Below are 20,650 nucleotides of genomic sequence, written 5' to 3' on the forward strand. Positions count from 1 at the left end.
GGAGAATATGGCATGGGATGGTGGAGAAGTGTGATTTGTTGCACTTGCCAATTTCCATGGTGTAAATATTTTCAAGCTACCACCATGCTGTCATTAAATGTGGAGCGTGTAAAGATATGTACACAGTTGACATGCTGAAAAGATATCAAAATAGCTGAACTGAGTTATCTTCTAAAAATCATATACATTTTATTTTCTAAAACATATATTCAGAAGTATTGCATAGAAAGCCTTCAAATTTTGAACTCCATGGTACATTGCAAATGATTAGTCTTACTAAAGCTTTTTATATCTAACTTTGTAAGGATACACCTAATCCATTATGTATATTTTATGCATGTATGACATGTGGATTATTGAACTTTTGTAGGGAAGCTTATCTGATATTCAATTGTTAAAGATTCTTATACTCTGAAAATTCAACAAAATGTTTCCAAATTGGATAAAACGTTTATGAATCATAAAAAAGTTGCAAGGAAGTACATATCACAGACAAATAATGAGCCAAATGTCTCAGCAAATCTTTTAATATTCCTTTAGTAATTCTTCTTCTGTAGCTCTAAATAAAATGGAATAAAAGTATTTCTAAACTAATTAATGTAGTGCCAATCTATGTATATGTGTTTGTGTGTGTCTGTTTGTGAGACTAGGAAATAAAAGGAATAAATACCAATCAATGTTCCACTGTTTGTCCTTGCCTAGGATTCATATTTTTATTTTTCCTGTGATCTTAAATCCACTCTCCAATCTCTGATAATAGCAGTGACATATTATATCTTCTGTAGTAAGGCTAGGTCCTATTTTTAGGCAAATATTGAATGATGATTACTACTGAGTGGCCAGTGGATGAGCTAAGTTGTGGTCACTTTTCATTTTGCTTGAAGTTCTAATTTACCATTTTGAGCCAATGGTAGCATAGCCTGCATCTATACTTACGTTCAAAGCTCCTTCTCACAGGAGAAAAAGGGAAACAGAGGGCACTACTGGAGTACCTGGCATGTGGTACTAAATTTATAAAAGTAGCAAATTTTTGAAAATACACTTTTTAGTTTATTTGGCTGTGCTGGGTCTTCATTGCAGCACGCGGAATCTTAGATCTTTGCTGCAGCGTGTGGGATCTTCAGTTGTGGCAGGTGAACTTCTGGTAGCAGCATGTGAACCCTGAGTTGCGGCATGTGGGACTAGCACCCTGGCCAGAGATCAAGCCTGGACCCCTGCATTGGGAGCGTGGTGTCCTAGCCACTGGACCACCAGGGTAGTCCCCCCAATAAATATTGATTGAATGGGACAGGAAAATTTTGAGATCTTAAACTATCATCAGTGTTTAATTACAGTTGTTCATATGATTGGGATCCTTACCTTTTCTGTATTACTTCTACTTTTGGAATTAAATATAGGCTATTAAATTCAAGGCTGCTTTTGCATGAAGCCTTCCCTGGTTGCTCCAGAGGGACATCTTCTTATTGTAAATTTCCATTCACTTTCATTTTAAATCATATGCTATTTACCAATATTATCCTTGGCAATCAAGTTATGTGGCAATAATTACCTGAGATAATATTGGAATAATCAAAAATTGGAGTTCAAAAATAATTAGTAGCCAACTGAGAATGTAGAATTAAGTGTTTGGAATTGATTTTGTTAAACATTCCCTGAGCCATCCAGGGATTCCCTGGTGGCTCAGATGGTAAAGTGTCTACCTGCAACACGGGAGACCCCAGTTTGATCCCTGGGTCAGGAAGATCCCCTGGAGAAGGAAATGGCAGCCCACTCCAGTACTCTTGCCTAGAAAATTCCATGGACGGAGGAGCCTGGTGGGCTACAGTCCATGGTGTCGCAAAGAGTCGGACATGACAGTGATTTGACTTTGTTAAAACATTAGGCCACTATTGATTTTCCCAATATTCCACAAAGTCAATAGTGAAAATCTCTAAGAATTCTCTCTGATTCAGCTCTGTTCCTCTTACAGAAGAAGCTACCCAGCCCTGCCTGAATCCGAAGTGTTCTTTAATCCTGGATTGCAGTGGATTGACCTTTTCTGACTATACTGGCGTCTCCATGCTTATTGAGGTATTTGTGCAGCTTGTGTTTGGACTGATTCTTTCCCTTCTCTTTAGGAACGGTGTTTTCACGGACTCTTTGTCACTTCTGAGGTCGTGACCCTACTCATCTCACCCATTCTCCCCAAAGGACACAGACTTTGTGCCTCCTGCTACAGTAGATTTCTTTTCAGATTTCATGAAGTTTCTAGCTGTGCGTGTATCAGGAGGGTGTAAGGGGAGTAGAGTAGGTATTCACGTGGGGCATGAGTTTTTACATTTTCAGTTAACTACTAATTATTTTTGAACTCTGACTTTTGATTATCCCAATATTATCTGAGAATATGTATTTGAGATGTAGTGGGCATAGTACATGCTGGGCAGTCAACTCCTAGGCTTCTAGAAAGAACGAGAAAAGCTTCCTCCATGAGTATGTGCCCTGAAGTTGGCAGGATATGGTCTTTCATATTATGGATGGGTACAGTCTGACCTGAAACCATTCCTGGCCTGAATCATTGAGAACCTACCTCACAGGCAGGGACAGGTGGAGCTTTGGAAGCTCAGAGGAGAGCACAGCAACAGGTGTGTGTAAGGCAAAGCAGAGAGATTTCAGCACAAAAATCAGCACTGACCAGCATTTCCCAGCCTGAGATGCTTGACTGCAGGGCCGCCCACCATGGCGAGGGGGGCTGGGTGCTGAGGCGCAAGGAGGGGCTGGGATTGACTGCCATGAAGACACTCAGAGGGGGCTCCTACGACACAGCTGGGGGAAAAGCCTGGGACTGCCAGAGGGGCGACAGGTCATTGCCTCCACCTCTGCATGCTTACAGATGTTAGGACACGTGAGTGTCCTTCGCGAGTGCCCACAGTGGGACTGGCTGCAGCTGTGGTCTGCAACCCCAGAGGGATTTTGGCTGGCTGCTACCAAGGCTGATGTGAGTGCCAGAGGCAGGACAAGTCACTGCTCTGGTCTGCAGCCTCAGAGGTGGACACACTGGCCAGCCACTGGAAAGGTTGGCATGAGTGCCAGAGGCAGAACTAGTCATGGCTCTGGTCTGCAGTCTCAGAGGCAGGCACACCAGCCAGCTGCTGTCAAGGCCATTGGGAGTGCCACAGGCAGGGGATAAGTAGCGCCGCAGGCCCAACCCCAGGGGTCCAGGTGCAGGCAGCTACGAGCAGACACCAGTCACAGCCCTCACCTTCCTGGAGCTCAGGCACCTTGGCATTGCCTAGGTTCCCACGACCTGGGGCCAGTTCCCCGGGGAGAGTGCTTGACCTGCCTCAGGCTGCAGCAACACTCCGAAGGCTTTTACCACCCCAGGCCCTCCTCGCACGTTGCACTTGTGCCTGCCATACCCCTCCCTCTTCCCGGCCCAGCTGAGTAAGTGAAGTCCGATATGCCTCTGCTTCTGCCCCATCTTGTCTGAGTGGGAAACAGACACCAGAGCGCAGCCTACAGAGGCAGGTGAAAACCAACGTGAGCCGCAGAGGCTGTGTGACCAGTGGAGGTGAGCTTCCTCCTGCAGCCACAGGGGCAGCAGCTTAAACCCCACAGCTGGCTTGAGGGTGTGGCATTTGGGAGCAGTTGTGGGCTTTGAAGCAAGTACAAGTTGGAGTGTGGACAGGTTTGAGCCTGAGCTGACCCCACAGTGCCCAGAGCAGGTCTGGAGACCTTCCTAGAAATACTGGAGGTCTTTCTGATGAGGCACATTAGCTGGAACTCACTGTGTAGCAGGAAAACTGAGAACTGAGGCCACACAAAAATAGTCTTCTTACCACGTCTCTCTCTCTCTTTTTTTGTTTTGTTCTGTTCTTTTTTTATTAGTACTTTAATACTTATTTTTTACTTAATATTTCCTTTTTTAAAGCTTATATTTTTAAGTAAGTTTATTTTATTTTTTCCTATTTCTACACTAGTATTTTGTTCTGTTGTACTGTTTTCATGTTTTTGGTTCTGAATTTTTTCTAGCCTAGTTTATTGTGTGTGTTATTTATGGGTTTGCTTATTGGTTTGGTTGCTCTCTTCCTTTGTGGCTCCACTTTTTAAGATTTTATTTTAGTTTTTTGTCTTTTTCCTTTTTTTGAGTATGAATGTATGAGTCTCAGTGTGTTTATCTGTTCAGTGTTACTTTTATCATTTGTCTTGGGGATTTGTCTGTCCACTCATTTTTTGTTTGCATGTTTGTTTGATTTTTTTTTTTCTATTTATTTCCTTTTCTCTTCTGTGCTATGTGGCTTGTGGAGTCTTGTTGCTCCAGCCAGGTGTTGATTTTGAACCTCTGAGGTAGAAGGTCTAAGTTCAGGATGTTGGATCATCAGAGATCTCCTGATGCTGTAGAATATTAATTGGCAAGAACTCTCCCAAAGGCCTCCATCTCATTGCTAAGACCTGGCTCCACCTAAAGGCCAAGCAAACTCCAGTACTGGACACCTCATGCCAAATAATTAGCAAAACAGTAACACAAACCTACCCATTAATAGACAGGCTGCCCAAAGCCATACCAAGCTCACAAACACCCAAACACACCATTGGATATGACAGTGCCTTTCAGAGGAACAAGGTCCAGCTCTGCTCACCAGAACACAGGCCTCTGGCCTCTTACCAGGACACCTTCACAAGGGACTGGTCAAAATCCACTCAAGGGGGCAGACTTCAAAATTAAGAGGACCTAAGGCCTTACAGCCTTCAGAAAAGAGACCCCAAACACAATAAGTAAAATGGAAAAAAACCAAAATAAAAACAGAGAAACATGCATCAGATGAAGGAACATGGTAAAAACCCACAACACCAAACACATGAAGATAAAAAAAGAAATTCTAGAAAAAGAATTCAGAGGAATGATAGTAAAGATGAACCAAAATCTTGGCAATAAAATGGAGGCATAGATAAGTAGAATGGAGGCATGGATTGAGAAGATACCTGAAGAGTTTAACAAGAACATGGAAGAAATAAAGAATACACTATCAGCAATGAACAATACAATAAAAGAAATAAAAATACACTAAAGGGAACCAATAGCATAGTAACTGAGGCAGAAGAATGTTTAAATGAACTGGAAGATAGCAGGTAGAAGCAGAGCAGGGCAAATAACTGAAGCAGAGCAGTATAAAGGAAAAAAATGAAAAGAAATGAGGACAGTCTCAGAGACATCTGGGACAATATTAAGCACACCAACATTCAAATCAGAGGGATTCCAGAAGAGAAAAAGAAAGTGTATGACAAAATACGGAAGGAGAGTATAGTCAAAACTTTCTCTAACATTAGAAAGGAAATAGCCACATGAGTCCAGGAAGCACAGAGAGTCCTACATAGGATAAACACAAAGAGAAACATGCCAAGACACATATTAATCAAACTAACAAAAATTAAACACAAAGAAAAAAATATTATAAGAAGCGAAGGAAAAGCAACAAATAACATACATGGGAATTCCCATAAGATTAACAGCTGACCTTTCAGCTGCATTCCTATGCAATAATAATTAAAAATCAAAAAGAGAAATTAAGGAATCAATCCCATTCACCATTGCAACAGAAAGAATAAAATACCTAGGAATAAACCTGCCTAATGAGACAAAACACCTGTATTCAGAAAACTATAAGATACTCATGAAAGAAATCAAAGATGATAAAAACAGATGGAGAGATAACCATGTTCTAGGATTGGAAGAATCAATATTGTGAAAGTGACTATACTACCCAAGGCAGTCTACAGAGTCAATGCAATCCCCATTACGTTCAGTTCAGTTCAGTTCAGTTCAGTTGCTCTAGTCATGTCCGACTCTTGGCAACCCCATGGACTGCAGCACACCAGGCCTCCCTGTCCATCACCAACACACGGAGCTTACTCAAACTCATGTCCATCGACTTGGTGATGCCATCCAACCGTCTCATCCTCTGTTGTTCCCTTCTCCCACCTTTGATCTTTCCCAGCATCAGGGTCTTTTCAAGTGAGTCAGTTCTTCGCATCAGGTGGCCAAAGTATTGGAGCTCCAGCTTCAGCATCAGTTCTTCTAATGAATATTCAGCACTGATTTAACAGCATTTTTTCACAAAACTAGAGCAAATAGTTTTACTGTTTTTATGGAAACATGAAGACCCCAAACAGCCAAAGCAATCTTGAGAAAGAAAAATGGAGTTGGAGGAATCAGTCTTCCTGATGTTTGACTATACTACAAAGCTATGGTAATCAAGACAGTACAGTGCTGGCACAAAAACAAAAATGTGTCAGAGGAACAAGAAAGAAAGTCCTGAGATAAACCTACATGCCTATGGACACCTTCTCTTTGACAAGGAGGCAAAAATATACAATGGATAAATGATAATTTTGTCAGTAAGTGGTGCTGGGAAAACTGGACAGTTACATGCAAAAGAATGAAATTTGAACACTTCCTAACACTATCTATGAAAATAAACTAAAAATCTATTAAAAACCTAAATATAAGGCTAGAAACTATAAAACTCAGAGGAAAACATAGATACAACACTCTGATACAAATTGCAGCAAGATCCTCTTCTACCCACTTCCTAGAGTAATGGAAATAGAAATAAAAGTAAACAATGGGACCTAATTAAACATAAGCTTTTGCACAGCAAAGGAAACTATAAATAAGATGAAAAGACAACCTTTAGAATGGGAAAAAGTAATAGCAAATGAAGCAACTGATAAAGGGTTAATTTCCAAAATGTAGCATCAGCTCATGGAACTCAGCATCAGGAAAACAAAAAACCAATCAAACAAACAACAACAACAACAACAACAACAAAAAACGGGCAGAAGACCTAAAGAGCGATCTCTCCAAAGAAGGCATACAGATGGCCAACAGACACAGGAAAAGATGCTTGCTGTCCTTCATCATTAAAGAAATGCTCATTGCAACTACATTGAGATGCCACCGCAGACTGGTCAGAGTGACCATCCTCAAAAAATCTACAAGCGATAAGTGCTGGCAAGGATGTGGAGAAAAGGCAGCCCTCCTGCACTGTTGATGGAAATGTAAATTGATAGAACCACTCTAGAGAATAGTATGGAGATTCCTTAAAAAAAACAAAAGACTAGAAGTAAAACTAGGAGATGACCCAGCACTCCCACTACTGGGCATATGCCCTGAGAAAATCGTAATTCAAAAAGATACACATTTACCCCAGTGTTCATTTCAGCACTATTTACAATAGCCAGGACATGGAAGCAACCTAGATGTCCATCAACAGATGAGTGGGTAAAGAAATTGTGGCACACATGTTCAATGGAATATTACTCAGCCATAAAAAGGAACAAATTTGAGTCAGTTGAACTGAGGTGGATGAACCTAGAGCCATTATACAGAGTGAAATAAGTCAAAAAGGGGAAAACAAATATATATTAATGCAAATATATGGAATCTAGAAAATGGTACTGATGAACCTATTTGCAAGACAGCAGTGAGACATAGATATAGAGAATGGATTTGTGGATATAAGGAGAAGTTGGGATGAATTGAGAAAGTAACTTTTAAATATTTACTCTACTGGTTGTAAAATAGGTAACTAGCGGGAAGTTGTTATATAATACAGGGAGCTCAACCTGGTACTCTTGGATGACCTAGATTGGATGAGATGGGAATGGGAGGGAGGCTTAGGAGGGAGGGAATATATGAATACTTATAGCTGATACGTGATGTTGCACAACAGGAATAAACATGACTCAATTTAAAGCAGTTATCCTCCAATTAAAAAAAAATAATAAAAGGAAAGAAGGAGAAAAGTCCATCCCTGGGCAAATAGCAGGATGTGGTCTCATAACATGGATGAGTACAATCTGACCTGAAACCCTTCCTGGTCTCTGAAATAATGCCCAGTGCAGTGAGGCACTTTGCTCCATTCTGCATTGGGTCCCTACAATCCTGGTTGCAAAAAATAAAACAGTTTTATCTCTTTAAAACCAAAGTCTTCATTTTTCAGATGGAATACTTAATTTTGCCAGTTCAAGGGAAACTCAGAAACTTCTGGGCTTCCCTGGTGGCTCAGATGGTAAAGAATCAGCCTGCAATGTGGGAGACCCTAGTTTGAGTCCTGTGTTGGGAAGATCCCCTGGAGGAGGGCATGACAACCCACTCCGGTATTCTTTCCTGGAGAATCTCCATGGACAGAGGAGCCTGGCGGGCTACCATCCATGAAGTCGCAAAGAGTCAGACACGACTGAGCAACTAAGGACGTACACACACAGACACTTCCTTAATTGTTTCCTGTTTTTTTTTTTTTAAATTCAAAGTCAACAAGGAATGTACTCCCTTTCTTATTTCTACTTATTCTCTCCTCCAGTACCCCAAATATGTGGGAGGATCTTGAGGATTAGCCCATGTCTGTTTCTCAGCTTCCCTCAGTGGCCCGTTAGCTTCTGCTGTGTGGAACTGGATTCTCCTCTCCTTAGCTGTTTCCTCCCCAGGGGTGCTCTTACTCTGGCCTCAAACAGTCTCCTCCTGTGTGAGACTTTATATTCTGTCAAAAACTTAATCATAGCCTTTGATAATTTCTGGGGCTCTTTCCCTACATATTTCCCTCCTTTCCATTATTCTTGCTCATAAATGTACCCACTTGATCCTTCCTGAATGCCAGTTCTGTTTTCCTAGCTCCGTGAAGTGGCTGCATTTTGCATGGGTCCCCCTATCATGTAGTGGCCCACAAACCACTTTGCAGCAGAAAGCTGAGATGATCTGAGAGCTGGCCTCATTTGTTTTCTTTCTCTCAGAGAACTCTGTGGTCCAACTCTCACATCTGTACTTGACTACTGAAAAAACCATATCTTTGGCTATCCGGACCTTTGCTGGCAAAGTGATGTCTCTGCTTTGAATACCTCATCTAGGTTTGTCATAACTTTCCTTCCAAGGAGCCAGTGTCTTTTAATTTCATGGCTACAGTCACCATCTACATGGATTTTGGAGTCCAAGAAAAAATGCCATTGCTTCTATTTTTTCCCCTTCTATTTGCCATGAAGTGATCAGACCATACGTCATGGTCTTAGTTTTTTAAATGCTGAATTTCAAGCCATGTACATCTGTGCATGACTATTGGAAAGACCATAGCTTTGACTATATGGACCTCTAGTCTTTCCCTTTCTGTTGTTTTTCTCTCTTTCCATTGTTCATTGAAAAAAAGCCTTCTTCTCTCTCCTTGGTATTCTCTGGAACAGCATTCAGTTGATTATATCTTTCCCTTTCTCCCTTGCTTTTCGCTTCTTTTTCCTCAGCTATTTGTAAAGCCTCCTCAGACACCCACTTTGCTTTTTTGCAATTCTTTTTCTTTGGGATGGTTTTGGTCATTACCTCCTGTACAATGTTATGGACCTCTGTCCATATTCCTTCAGGTACTCTGTCTATCATATCTAATTCCTTGAATATATTCATTACCTCCACTGTATAATAGTAAGGGATTTGATTTAGATCATTCCTGAATGGCCTGTAGGTTTTCTCCACTTTCTTTAGTTTAAGCCTGAATTTTGCTATAAGGAGCTGATGACCTGAGCCACAGTCTTGTTTTTTCTGACTCTATAGTTTCTTCATCTTCGGCTTTAAAGAATGTAATCAATCTGATTTGGGTATTGACAATTTGGTGATGTCCACATGTAGAGTTATCTATGATCTATGTGTTCTGTCGGCCAAACTCTGTTAGCCTTTGCCCTGCTTCAATTTGTAGTCTAAGGCCAAACTTGCCAGTTAGTCCAGGTATCTCTTGACAGCCTACTTTTGCATTTCAATCCCCTGTGATGAAAAGGATATCTTTTTTTGGTGTTAGTTCTGGAAGATCTTGTAGGTCTTCATAGAACCAGTCAACTCCGGCTTCTTTGGCATTGGTGGTTGGGCATAGACTTGGATTATTGTGATGTTGAATGGTTTGCATTGGAAACAAACTGAGATCATTCTGTCATTTTTGAGATTGCACCCAAGTACTGCATTTCAAACTCTTTTATTGATTATGAGGGGTACTTCATTTCTTCTGTGGGAATCTTGCCAACAGTAATAGATATATTGGTCATCTGAATTAAATTCATGCATTCCCATCCATTTTAGTTCACTGATTCCTAAGATGTCAGTGTTCATTCTTGTTATTTCCTGCTTGACCATGTCCAATTTACCTTGATTCATGGACCTAACATTCCAGTTTCCTATGGAGTAGTGTTCTTTATAGCATTGGATTTTGCTTTCACTACCAGGCACATCCACCGCTGAGTGTCATTTCTGCTTTTGCTCTTCTTGTATTTCTTTCTCTTTGGGATTGTTTTGGTCATGCCTCCTGTACAATGTAACGAGCTTCCATCCATAGTTCTTCAGGCATTCCATCTACCAGATCTTATCCCTTGAATCTATTAGTCATCTCCTCTACGTAACAATAAGGAATTTGACTTAGGTCATTCCTGAATGGCCTAGCGATTTTCCCTACTTTCTTCAATTTAAGCCTGAATTTTGCAATAAGGAGCTCATGATCTGAGCCACAGTCACCTCAACTGCAGGCCTTGTTTTTGCTTACTATACAGAGCTTCTCCAACTTTGGCTGCAAAGAACATAATCAATCTTATTTCAGTATTGACCATCTGGTGATGTCCATATGTAGAGTTGTTTCTTCAGTTTTTGGAAAAGGGTGTTTGCAATGACGAGAGTGTTCTCTTAATAAAACTCTGTTAGCCTTTGCCCTACTTCATTTTGTACTTCAAGGCCAAACTTGCCTGTTATTCCAAGTATATCTTGACTTTCTACTTTTGCATTCCAATCCCCTATGGTGAAAAGGATATCTTTGTGTGTGTGTTTGTGTGTGTGTTAGTCTTGAAGGTATTGTAGGTCTTCATAGAACCAGCCAACTTCAGCTTCTTTAGCATCGGTGGTTAGAATATAGACTTGGATTACTGTGATGTTGCATGGTTTGCCTTGGAAATGAATTGAGATCATTCTGTCATTCTTGAGGTTCACTCAGATGCTGCATTCTTCTTTACTATCATAGCTACTCCTAAGGAATTCTTGTCCACAGTAGTGGATTTAATGGTCATTTGAATTAAATTGTCCCATTCCCATCCATTTTAGTTCACTGATTCCTAAAATGTCCATGTTTACTCTTGCCATCTCCTTGACCACATCCAATTTACCTTCGTCCACTAAAAAATTAGTCACAACCTGAAAGTAAAGAGTTATTTGCTGGGAATGTAGCCCAGGAGCCATCAGCTCTGTAGCCTTGAGAAAACTGCTCCAGAGAGATGGGAGGGGGAGTCAGGCTATATACTAGTGTGAAACAAAGGGGGCAGGCAGTCTGAGCATCAGAGATTATTGTGATGCAAGGAAAATTAGATAGCAAGTAAAGGAATGTAGCATTCTTCTGTGTTTGGGAAGATGCAAGCCTCCGGGCTCACTGAATTTATTCCTTTCATATATACTGCCGCTATCTGGGGCCAAATCCCGTTCCCTGGCTGTTTACATCCTTAATTCCCTGTTCACCCTATGGGGTGGCAGACGTGGTGGATGGCTGCTTCCTGTATTCCCCCAGGCTCTTCAGCAGTCACCATGGAGGGTGGTGGCATCTGCGGGATCACAGGCACAGTGTTCCCTTTTGGGAGCCCTCATCTGCATTAGGAGACTGGAAATTGCTGGTGGCTGTGACATTTCTTGCCCACCAATATGGCAGGAAATATTTCACATGTTGATTCATGGACCTAATATTTCAGGTTCCTATGCAATATTGTTCTTTATAGCATTTACTTTCACTGCCAAACTCATCCACAACTGAGTGTCATTTCTGCTTTGGCCCAGTGGCTTCCTTATTTCTGGAGCTATTCATAATTTCCCTCCACCCTCCTCCGGTAGCATGTTGGATACCTCTGACTCGGGCAGCTCATCTTCCAGCATCATATCTTTTTGCCTTTTCATACTGTTCATGGAGTACTTGTGGTGAGAATACTGGAATGGGATGCCATTTCCTCCTCCAGGGAGGCATGTTGTTAGAACTCTTCACTATGACCCACTCATCTTGTGTCACCCTGCACAGCATGGCTCACAGCTTCATTGAGCTACACAAGCCCCTTCACCACAACAAGGCTGTGATCCAGCATGGGGTTGAAATGTTTAGAAATATTGAAACACTATGTTGTGTAACAGGAACTAACATAGTATTGTAAGCCAGTTATACTCCAAAAACAAAGAAATAAAAACTCATAGAAAAAGAGATCAGATTTGTGGTAATCATAGGCAAGGGCTGAGGAGAGGGAGGAATTGGATGAATGCAGTTAAAAGTACAAGTTTCTGGTTATAAGATAAATAAGTACTTGGGATGTAGGTATAAATACAATTAACATGGTTTTATGCTGCATATGAAAGTTGTTGAGAGAATAAATTCTGAGAGTTCTCATGACAAAGAAAAATATCTTTTTTCTATTTCTTTAATTTTGCATCTATATGAGATGATCAATGTTCACTAAACTTATCGTGGTCACCATTTCAGGTTGTATGCAAGTCAAATCCTTATGCTGCACACCTTAAACTTACACAGTGCTGTGCCAGTTATAACTCAAGAAAAATGGAAGGAAAAAAAAATACAGACTTCTGAACCCTAGTCCTGGCCCAGTAATCTTCATTTTAAACAGCATAGGTTGTTTATGGACAATAAACCACATAGGTTGTTTATTGTCCAAGGTTTGTGTTTTGAGAAACACTAGACTAGCATTGTACTTTTACTGGGAAAAGCCACTATGTATATTTGTTATCCAATTGTATTTAAACTTTGTTTTTGAATATACCCCCATGTTTATTAGCTACCTTTTCTAGATACTGCAAATCAAGACTTACAGTTAGTAAATATGAGGCAGTGGTTAACTATTCCCACTGAGTTTAAGATCTAAAGTTGAAAGTTCAGAGGAATTCAAATAATCTAAGTACTGGGAATGCTAAGAGAGAAAATTTTTTTAATTTGTCTTATTTAAAAATGCTACACAATAGAATGGAGGGATAAATCAACTGATGCATAAATTTGAAGAAAATGATATTTGTGCTTCTGTATACACACAACCAGCTGTTTTTTATTAGTTTGCTACTTTTAGTTTCCTTATCACTGTTTATTTCATTATGATTACAGTAAATTATGATATGTGTTAAGAACATAGACTTTAAAGATAGACAAATTCTGGGTCCACATCTTAGCTGGATAACTAGTTCTAGGATCTGGCTTTTAAGTATTTGTTTGCTCAAGCTGCTACTACTTGAGAATTTCTAGGACTTAAAGAAAGCAGGACCCTGCAGTATGCCAAGAAAATTAGTTAGGATCTCTCATCTTGATGGACCATAAAAATAGAAGGTGGGCATCAAATTTGACTTTTATTGTAGTGAGGTTTTCAATTTACCATCCGTGGATGGAGTTTAGAGACCCCATGAATATATATAAATAGCAAAACATTAAAGTAAGCAGATTTCATCATTTTCACAAATGGGTCCTTGACTTCCAATAAGACAGTTGAAAACAATTTTATATTATTCTTACAGGGAGAGAAAGGTGGGGTGTTTATTTTTATTAAATAAACTGGAGAATGTAAGGAGCAAAACTGAGTTATATAAAAGGCAAATGTTTGCTGGCATCCAGCTTCCTTCGTGAAGACCGTCTCTTTTAGAAGTGAGAGTATGACTTATTGCGTTACAGTGCCACCCCCTGGTGGCACAACATCAGTTTTTAAAAAAACAACTATAAATTCTCCCTTCTGAGCTTCTTGTTTCTTCCTGTCAGCTACCCTGAATGAATCATGGGTGTGTTATTTTAATTCTTCCAGGTGTACATGGACTGTAAGAACAAGAGTGTGGATGTGTCTTTGGTCCACTGCGCAGGTGAGGGAGCATCCTTGACCAACACTGGGCCTGGTCCTGCTGCTGCTCCATGAATCCTTATGTCACTGTGCTTTCTTATAGCTTCCTTGATAAAAGCAATGAAATACTGTGGAAACCTAGATTCAGAGAAGCCAATTTTTTTTGAATCAGTATCTGCTGCGATAAGTAACATGCATTTAAATAAGGTGAGTTGAACAAGTTGGTGTGCCAGAATCATAAGAAAATTGGAATGTAGAATCAAGGGTTTTGTGATGTTTATATTAGACTATTATCCCATTTACATCTGAAAACCTATTAAAATGTGTCCCCTCCTCGGAGTCCTCTGCTCCAAGCAAAGAAATTTTTTCATTCCCTTTTTGGACAACGTATGAACATTGTTTAAGAATTTGGAGTTTCCAGCAATATCACTGTTTAAAGGATCTGGTGATCACCTATTAAGTGCAAACTGCTTGATTATAAAATAAATACGTCTTCCAGGATCCACTATCCTGGAAGTTGGAATCTACCTCTGTCAAATACAAAAACTTGAAACGTAACCAAATAGCTCTTAACTGCTCTGATACCCTTTACTCTAAGCTCATATTGCCATTTTTGGAAATACTATTTGCAGGAGCCAGCATTCAAATGGTTTGAAGTGTCAAAGTTATCTTCTAATACTGGGCTGTATGGTTAATTTTAGAACTATCCCTAGAAATTTAATTTCCCACAATTTCTTTTTTATCTTGAATTGCTTTGCCTTTCCTTATTCCTGGAACAGCATTTATTGTCTCCCTCGGTCATCCTCATTACATGCAACCAGAACAGTATACATTTACAAAGTAATAAAAATTTAAAAATAATAATGCTATTATTATTATTTCCACTGCTACTACTATTAAATAGTATATATTATGAACATTCATTGAGTGCTCATTATGTTGCAAGACTATGCTAAAAGCTTTACCTATATTTCTTCACTAAACTCACCACAAGCTTATGAAGTAGATACTATTATTTAACCTATTGTTAGAAATGAGGAAACTGAGGTTCAGGGAAGTTATACCATTTGTAAGTGGTAGAGCCAGTTTCAAAGTCAGCAGTCTGACCTGGCACTTGGAGCTATAAACTTCTATACTCTGACGCCTCAGAGAATACCCATTTTCTTAGCTTGACGAGACAGCTGGCTTCAGTTTCTAATGTTCTTTTACCTACTCCTATCAACTTAAAGTCAAGTGGCAAGTGGGGCTTCCCAGGTGGCTCAGTGGTAAAGAATCTGCCTGCCAATGCAAGAGCCCCAGGAGACGCAGGTTTGATCCATGGGTCAGGAAGAGCCCATGGAGGAGGAACTGGCAACCCACTCCAATATTCTTGCCTGGAGAATTCCATGGACAGAGGAGCCTGGCAGGTTACTCTCTGTGCGGTCTCAAAGAGTCAGATGTGACGGAGCGCGCGCGCGCGCGCGCGCACACACACACACACACACACACACACACCCCAAACCCAGTATTCTTGCCTAGAAAATTCCATAGACAGTGGAGCCTGGCCAGCTGCAGTCCATGGGGTCATGTCCATGGGGTCACAAAAGAGTGGGACAGGCACTTAGAAACAAAACAAGAAAACAACAAGTAGCAAGTGCTAATTTCTTTCTCTTCTGTTTTAGAATTTGAGCATGATCAGTGACCACAGTGAAATCTGAGACTCTTTTGCTGCAGTACCATTTTTCTTTAACAACTTCCTTGAAAAGGCCATACCCAAGTGTTTTGCACAAACTTTCTTGTTGTGTAGAGCCTACAAATGACCTTTATGACGAGTGTGTGACTTTGTAACTGCATAACCACTGCTCAAAGTTTGCCAACAATTTTATTTAATCTTTGTCAGTAAGTAAATTCACTTTGTAGGTTGCTGTATAGTTATTTTATAAAAATCAGTATACATTTAGTTTTAGTGTACTGAAAGATAAACATGAATTTATTTCCTTTTTTTATACCATAATATTTTGTGTTAATTTAGTTTTGTTATAAGTTGATTTGTAAAAGTGAGAAGTACTTTTTCCTATTATAGGAGATTTAGAACATTTGCAAGTCATTTGTAAAAATGCAGGATTATGTGTAACTAATACAAAGAAACAACTTATCAAGTGTGCCATTTCCCCCTACCAAAAAAGCCATTAAATATCAACAAGCCATGAAATATTCATGTAATATGATACGAAATTCACAGAAAGTAAGTCAAGCAAAAACAAATGACAAATTGGTAACCATTCTTCTTCATATCTTTCCATGCATGGAAGTTTTCAGGAATGTTTTTACATCACTTGTATCGTGGTGGAATCAGGTTCTTGACTTTGGTTTTGTTGTGACTATTAAAAATGTTTTAAGATCTTCAGACCTTGGCCCTAGTTTGTACATCCCCACCCATAAAAGTCTCTATTTTCAGCTTAAGTTTTGTTGAAACTAGAAAATGTGGAAGTTGCACATTTTGTGTTTTTTCACAAATATGATTTATAGATGAGAAAGTATCAATAGCAGAATAACTTTGTGCTATTCCAATATAGGATTAGCTATAGTAGTTTGAGACTTTCCTATTTCAGAGAGATAGTCAATATACTATAATACATTTATCTGTCTAAGATAGATAGATCTCCATAGAATGCTTAATTTTTTTCTTTTGTTAGAGAAGAGCTTAGATAAATGCTTATCTGTAAACCCACTAAATCAACAGAGTAATTGACAAGTAAAACCAGAGGCTAGGCCTCCTTGAATAAGCTACTGTTTTCATGTTGCTACATATATTTTAAATCACATATAGTTTTATATGTTTATCTTGCAATTTGATTTACCTATGAAGAAATATCACTTTCAAAAATAGGTATAGACACATGCATTAATCGTAAATCATTTTAGCTGTTCTAGAAATTACCAGTTAACAAAAAGCCAAGTATTTTGAAGTGAATTTGAGAAAGAGTTTGCAAACAAAATTAAAAGGCTTTAATTTTAGGTCATTTAGGTGTTTTTCTAGACATCTGTAAGAGAAAATTCTAATATCTGCCAAGTGATTTAATGGTCCCTAGCAAATGTATAACAAACATTTATACGGCCCTTGCTTTTACCATTAAATCCTAAGCAGGCAGTGTAAAAGAGAAATAATAAACATTTAAAATTTTTATAACTTATTTAGCTATGTTAATTTTGATTGACATGAAATACAAAAATAGTTTTTGTCCCACAGGAAGCCTCAATCCCTTCATCACTAATTTAGAATGAAATGAATGAAGTCAATTTTCCTTCCCATCAAATATTGTTCCAAGCAAAGGTGGAAGTAATAGTTGAAAGTAAACTTTCCTTAAAAAGAGGAATTTCATTCTACTTTGTCTGATTAAATTATTCCAGTTGTGGATAGTGGCAACAGTCAGTATCTCTAATCCATTGGTCACGGGCACATAAATTGATGTATTTCTATGCAACTTTGGCCTATTATTAAATTTATACACTGTAGACATTTTCTAATTTGTTAGAGATTATAGACTGTAGATGGAATTAAAATCATTACAGTTAATTGATGGATAGTCTCTTCTATTTTTTTGATTGAAGCTAGCACACAATTGCTTGAGAAGATATATTTGAATGCATTTCAGGGTTTATAGTAGATATTTAATGGATAAAACTTAAAAGTCATAACTTTCATCAAATATTACTGTTTTCAAAGTAAAAGAAGATCAAAACAAAGGTACCATAAACCCTTTGCTCTAAGGCTTATCCTGCATGCTAAGGTCACAGTGACTGTAGACCTGGAGGAACTCACTAGAATTAAGTTTTGAGAGCTCAGTGACTCAGTGTGAGTTTCACACACACAAGATGCTAAAATATAAATGTTTATTTCAAAATAGATATTGACAATAGAAAAACTACAATAAGGTCCTGATGCTAGAATGTTCCTAATCATGTTGAACTCTTTTTATGCGATTACTTATTTTTGTATATGATAAACTACTTACATATTACTTATTATGGTAAAAGAAAATAGGGAAAAATTAAAACTGACCTCTAAGAGTGTTAAGGACTTAACAGAGTGACATGCAATATACAAATTAACCATAAAGCAAGTAACCAGGAAAAGACTGTTAGTATTATATTTATACAGATTAAATGTCCTTAATTTACCATTTCATTTTAAAGATTATCTGCCCCCAATTGTATGATTCTGGTGTTAAAAGTCTAACTTGAATTACTTTGCAGTATTTATTTGACAGATCTCTATTGTGTAAATGGTAATGTAATGAGAAAATAGATCTCTCTTTTTTAATGAAAATGTTAACGTGTTAATACCCTGTATGGATGATGTTTGACATTTAGTGTTTGCCCAAATATGTTTTTGAATAGGCATATGACTGGAAGAGGATGTTCTGCATTCTGCAGTAGGGATGATCATCTAATTCAACATAGACTGTTCTTTTGGTGTTGATTTTGTTGCCAGTTTTTCAATAGGGAGTTCAGTGAGGCTTGCACAATCTAGAGATTTTTAGTTAAAAGACATATCATCTAATATGTCACACTTATATTTTTATGTTTTTCAATATGTTTAATTCCTTTTTAAATAATCCTTTGTACTGACTCAGCATATAATAACCGATTTACATGGAAAATAAACTGAAATATGATTACTGTGTTAAATGGATTTCTATTATTTCAAAGTACTTACTGAAGAGCAAATAGTACATTTTCCTTGCTTAGACTGACCTACAGAGTATTATGTGTTGAAAATTACTGGATTCAATATTCTTTGTAATTTATTCCTACAAAGTTTCAGCCTAAAATTGTGAAGTGTTGTATGTCAATTTACAGAAGTGTAATAAAGCTACTTTTGGCTGCAACACTACTTTTATGCAGTCCCTTAAATACCAAGTTTAAATCCATTCTTGTTCTAATTTTAATTAATATATAATTTAATTTGTCAATTTGTTTGGTTCTTTATTTATATACTGTTGTTTGTCTTTTCTGAGTTTCTAGGCTGAGTTCAATATTCTCCAGCATTTTAAAGGTTATTGTTCAAAGAACAAGAAGATAAGTCTCTCTTCCAGGTGTTGGAGATATGGCAGTGAATTAAGCAGAAAAAAAAAAAATCCCTGCCCTATGGAGCTTACATCCTTACTCGGGAAGACAAAATAAAAGGAATAAATTTTAAATACCTTTATTTTAAGTTAAATGAAAATATGTGCTAAGAATAGGAATAAATTGAGGAAAGAGGATAAAATGTATGGCAGAAGGTGGGTGTTGTGTCCTGAGATAAACTGGTAGGCATGGTGACTAATGAGAATGTCTTAGGAAGCTCAGGCTACTGTAATCAAATAGCGCAGACTGGAGAACTAAACAATAGACATTTATCTGTCAAAATTCAGTAGGCTGGGAAGTCAAAGATCAAAGTAGCACCTGGCTCAGCTTCTGGTGAGAGCTTGTTTTGTGTCTTGTAGGCAGCTACCTTCTTGCTGTCCTCACATGCCCTCACATGTTGGAAGGAGAGTGGTCTCTTGTTTCTCTCCTAACGATCCTATAACTCTGTAAGTTTAGGGCTTCACCCTTATGACCTTATTTAACCTTTATTACTTCCCTATATGCTCAACCTCAACATACAGTTACACAGGGGGTTAGGGAAACACAAGTCCATAGCAGTTCAGTTCAGTTCAGTCACTCAGTCGTGTCTGACTCTTTGCGACCCCATGAATCGCAGCACGCCAGGCCTCCCTGTCCATCACCATCTTCCGGAGTTCAATCAGACTCATGTCCATTGAGTCAGTGATGCCATCCAACCATCTCATCCTCTGTCGTCCCCGTCTCCTCCTGCCCCCAATCCCTCCCAGCATCAGAGTCTTTTCCAATGAGTCAACGCTTCGCATGAGGTGGCCAAAGTACTAGAGTTTCAGCCTTAGCATCATTCCTTCCAAAGAAATCCCAGGGTTGATCTCCTTAAGAATGGATTGGTTGGATCTCCTTGCAGTCCAAGGGACTCTCAAGAGTCTTCTCCAATACCACAGCTCAAAAGCATCAATTCTTCGGTGCTCAGCCTTCCTCACAGTCCAACTCTCACATCCATACATGACCACTGGGGAAACCATAGCCTTGACTAGACGGACCTTTAGTCGGCAAAGTAATGTCTCTGCTTTTGAGTATACTATCTAGGTTGGTCATAACTTTTCTTCCAAGGAGTAAGCGTCTTTTAATTTCATGGCTGCAGTCACCATCTGCAGTGATTTTGGAGCCCAAAAAAATAAACTCTGACACTGTTTCCACTGTTTCCCCATCTATTTGCCATGAAGTGATGGGACCGGATGCCATGATCTTCGTTTTCTGAATGTTGAGCTTTAACCCAACTTTTTCACTCTCCTCTTTCACTTTCATCAAGAGGCTTTTTAATTCCTCTTCACTTTCTGCCATAAGGGTGGTGTCATCTGCATATCTGAGGTTATTGATATTTCTCCCAACAATCTTGAATCCAGCTTGTGTTTCTTCCAGCCCAGCGTTTCTCATGAAGTACTCTGCATATAAGTTAAATAAGCAGAGTGACAATATACATCCTTGACGCACTCCTTTTCCTATTTGGAACCAGTCTATTGTTCCATGTCCAGTTCTAACTGTTGCTTCCTGACCTGCATACAGATTTCTCAAGAGGCAGGTCAGGTGGTCTGGTATTCCCATCTCTTTCAGAATTGTCCGCAGTTTATTGTGATCCACACAGTCAAAGGCTTTGGCATAGTCAAGAAAGCAGAAATAGATGTTTTTCTGGAGCTCTCTTGCTTTTTCCATGATCCAG

At 39.0% G+C, this 20,650-nt stretch overlaps 1 protein-coding gene across 3 annotated transcripts in view; it reads left to right on the top strand.

Annotated features, from left to right (window-relative positions):
• The window catches only part of SLC26A7 (solute carrier family 26 member 7), a 139,135-nt gene extending 120,414 nt beyond the window's left edge, over positions 1 to 18,721 (top strand). For all 3 annotated transcript variants that reach the window (XM_005689247.3, XM_013969360.2, XM_018058199.1), the window contains 4 exons: positions 1,970 to 2,070; positions 13,813 to 13,867; positions 13,949 to 14,052; positions 15,507 to 18,721. In XM_005689247.3, coding sequence (XP_005689304.2) covers positions 1,970 to 2,070; positions 13,813 to 13,867; positions 13,949 to 14,052; positions 15,507 to 15,542 — 296 coding nt within the window. In that variant the 3' untranslated portion in view covers positions 15,543 to 18,721. The remainder of the gene's footprint in view (positions 1 to 1,969; positions 2,071 to 13,812; positions 13,868 to 13,948; positions 14,053 to 15,506) is intronic.

Source organism: Capra hircus, chromosome 14 (assembly GCF_001704415.2).
Source record: "Capra hircus breed San Clemente chromosome 14, ASM170441v1, whole genome shotgun sequence".
Lineage (NCBI taxonomy): Eukaryota > Metazoa > Chordata > Mammalia > Artiodactyla > Bovidae > Capra > Capra hircus.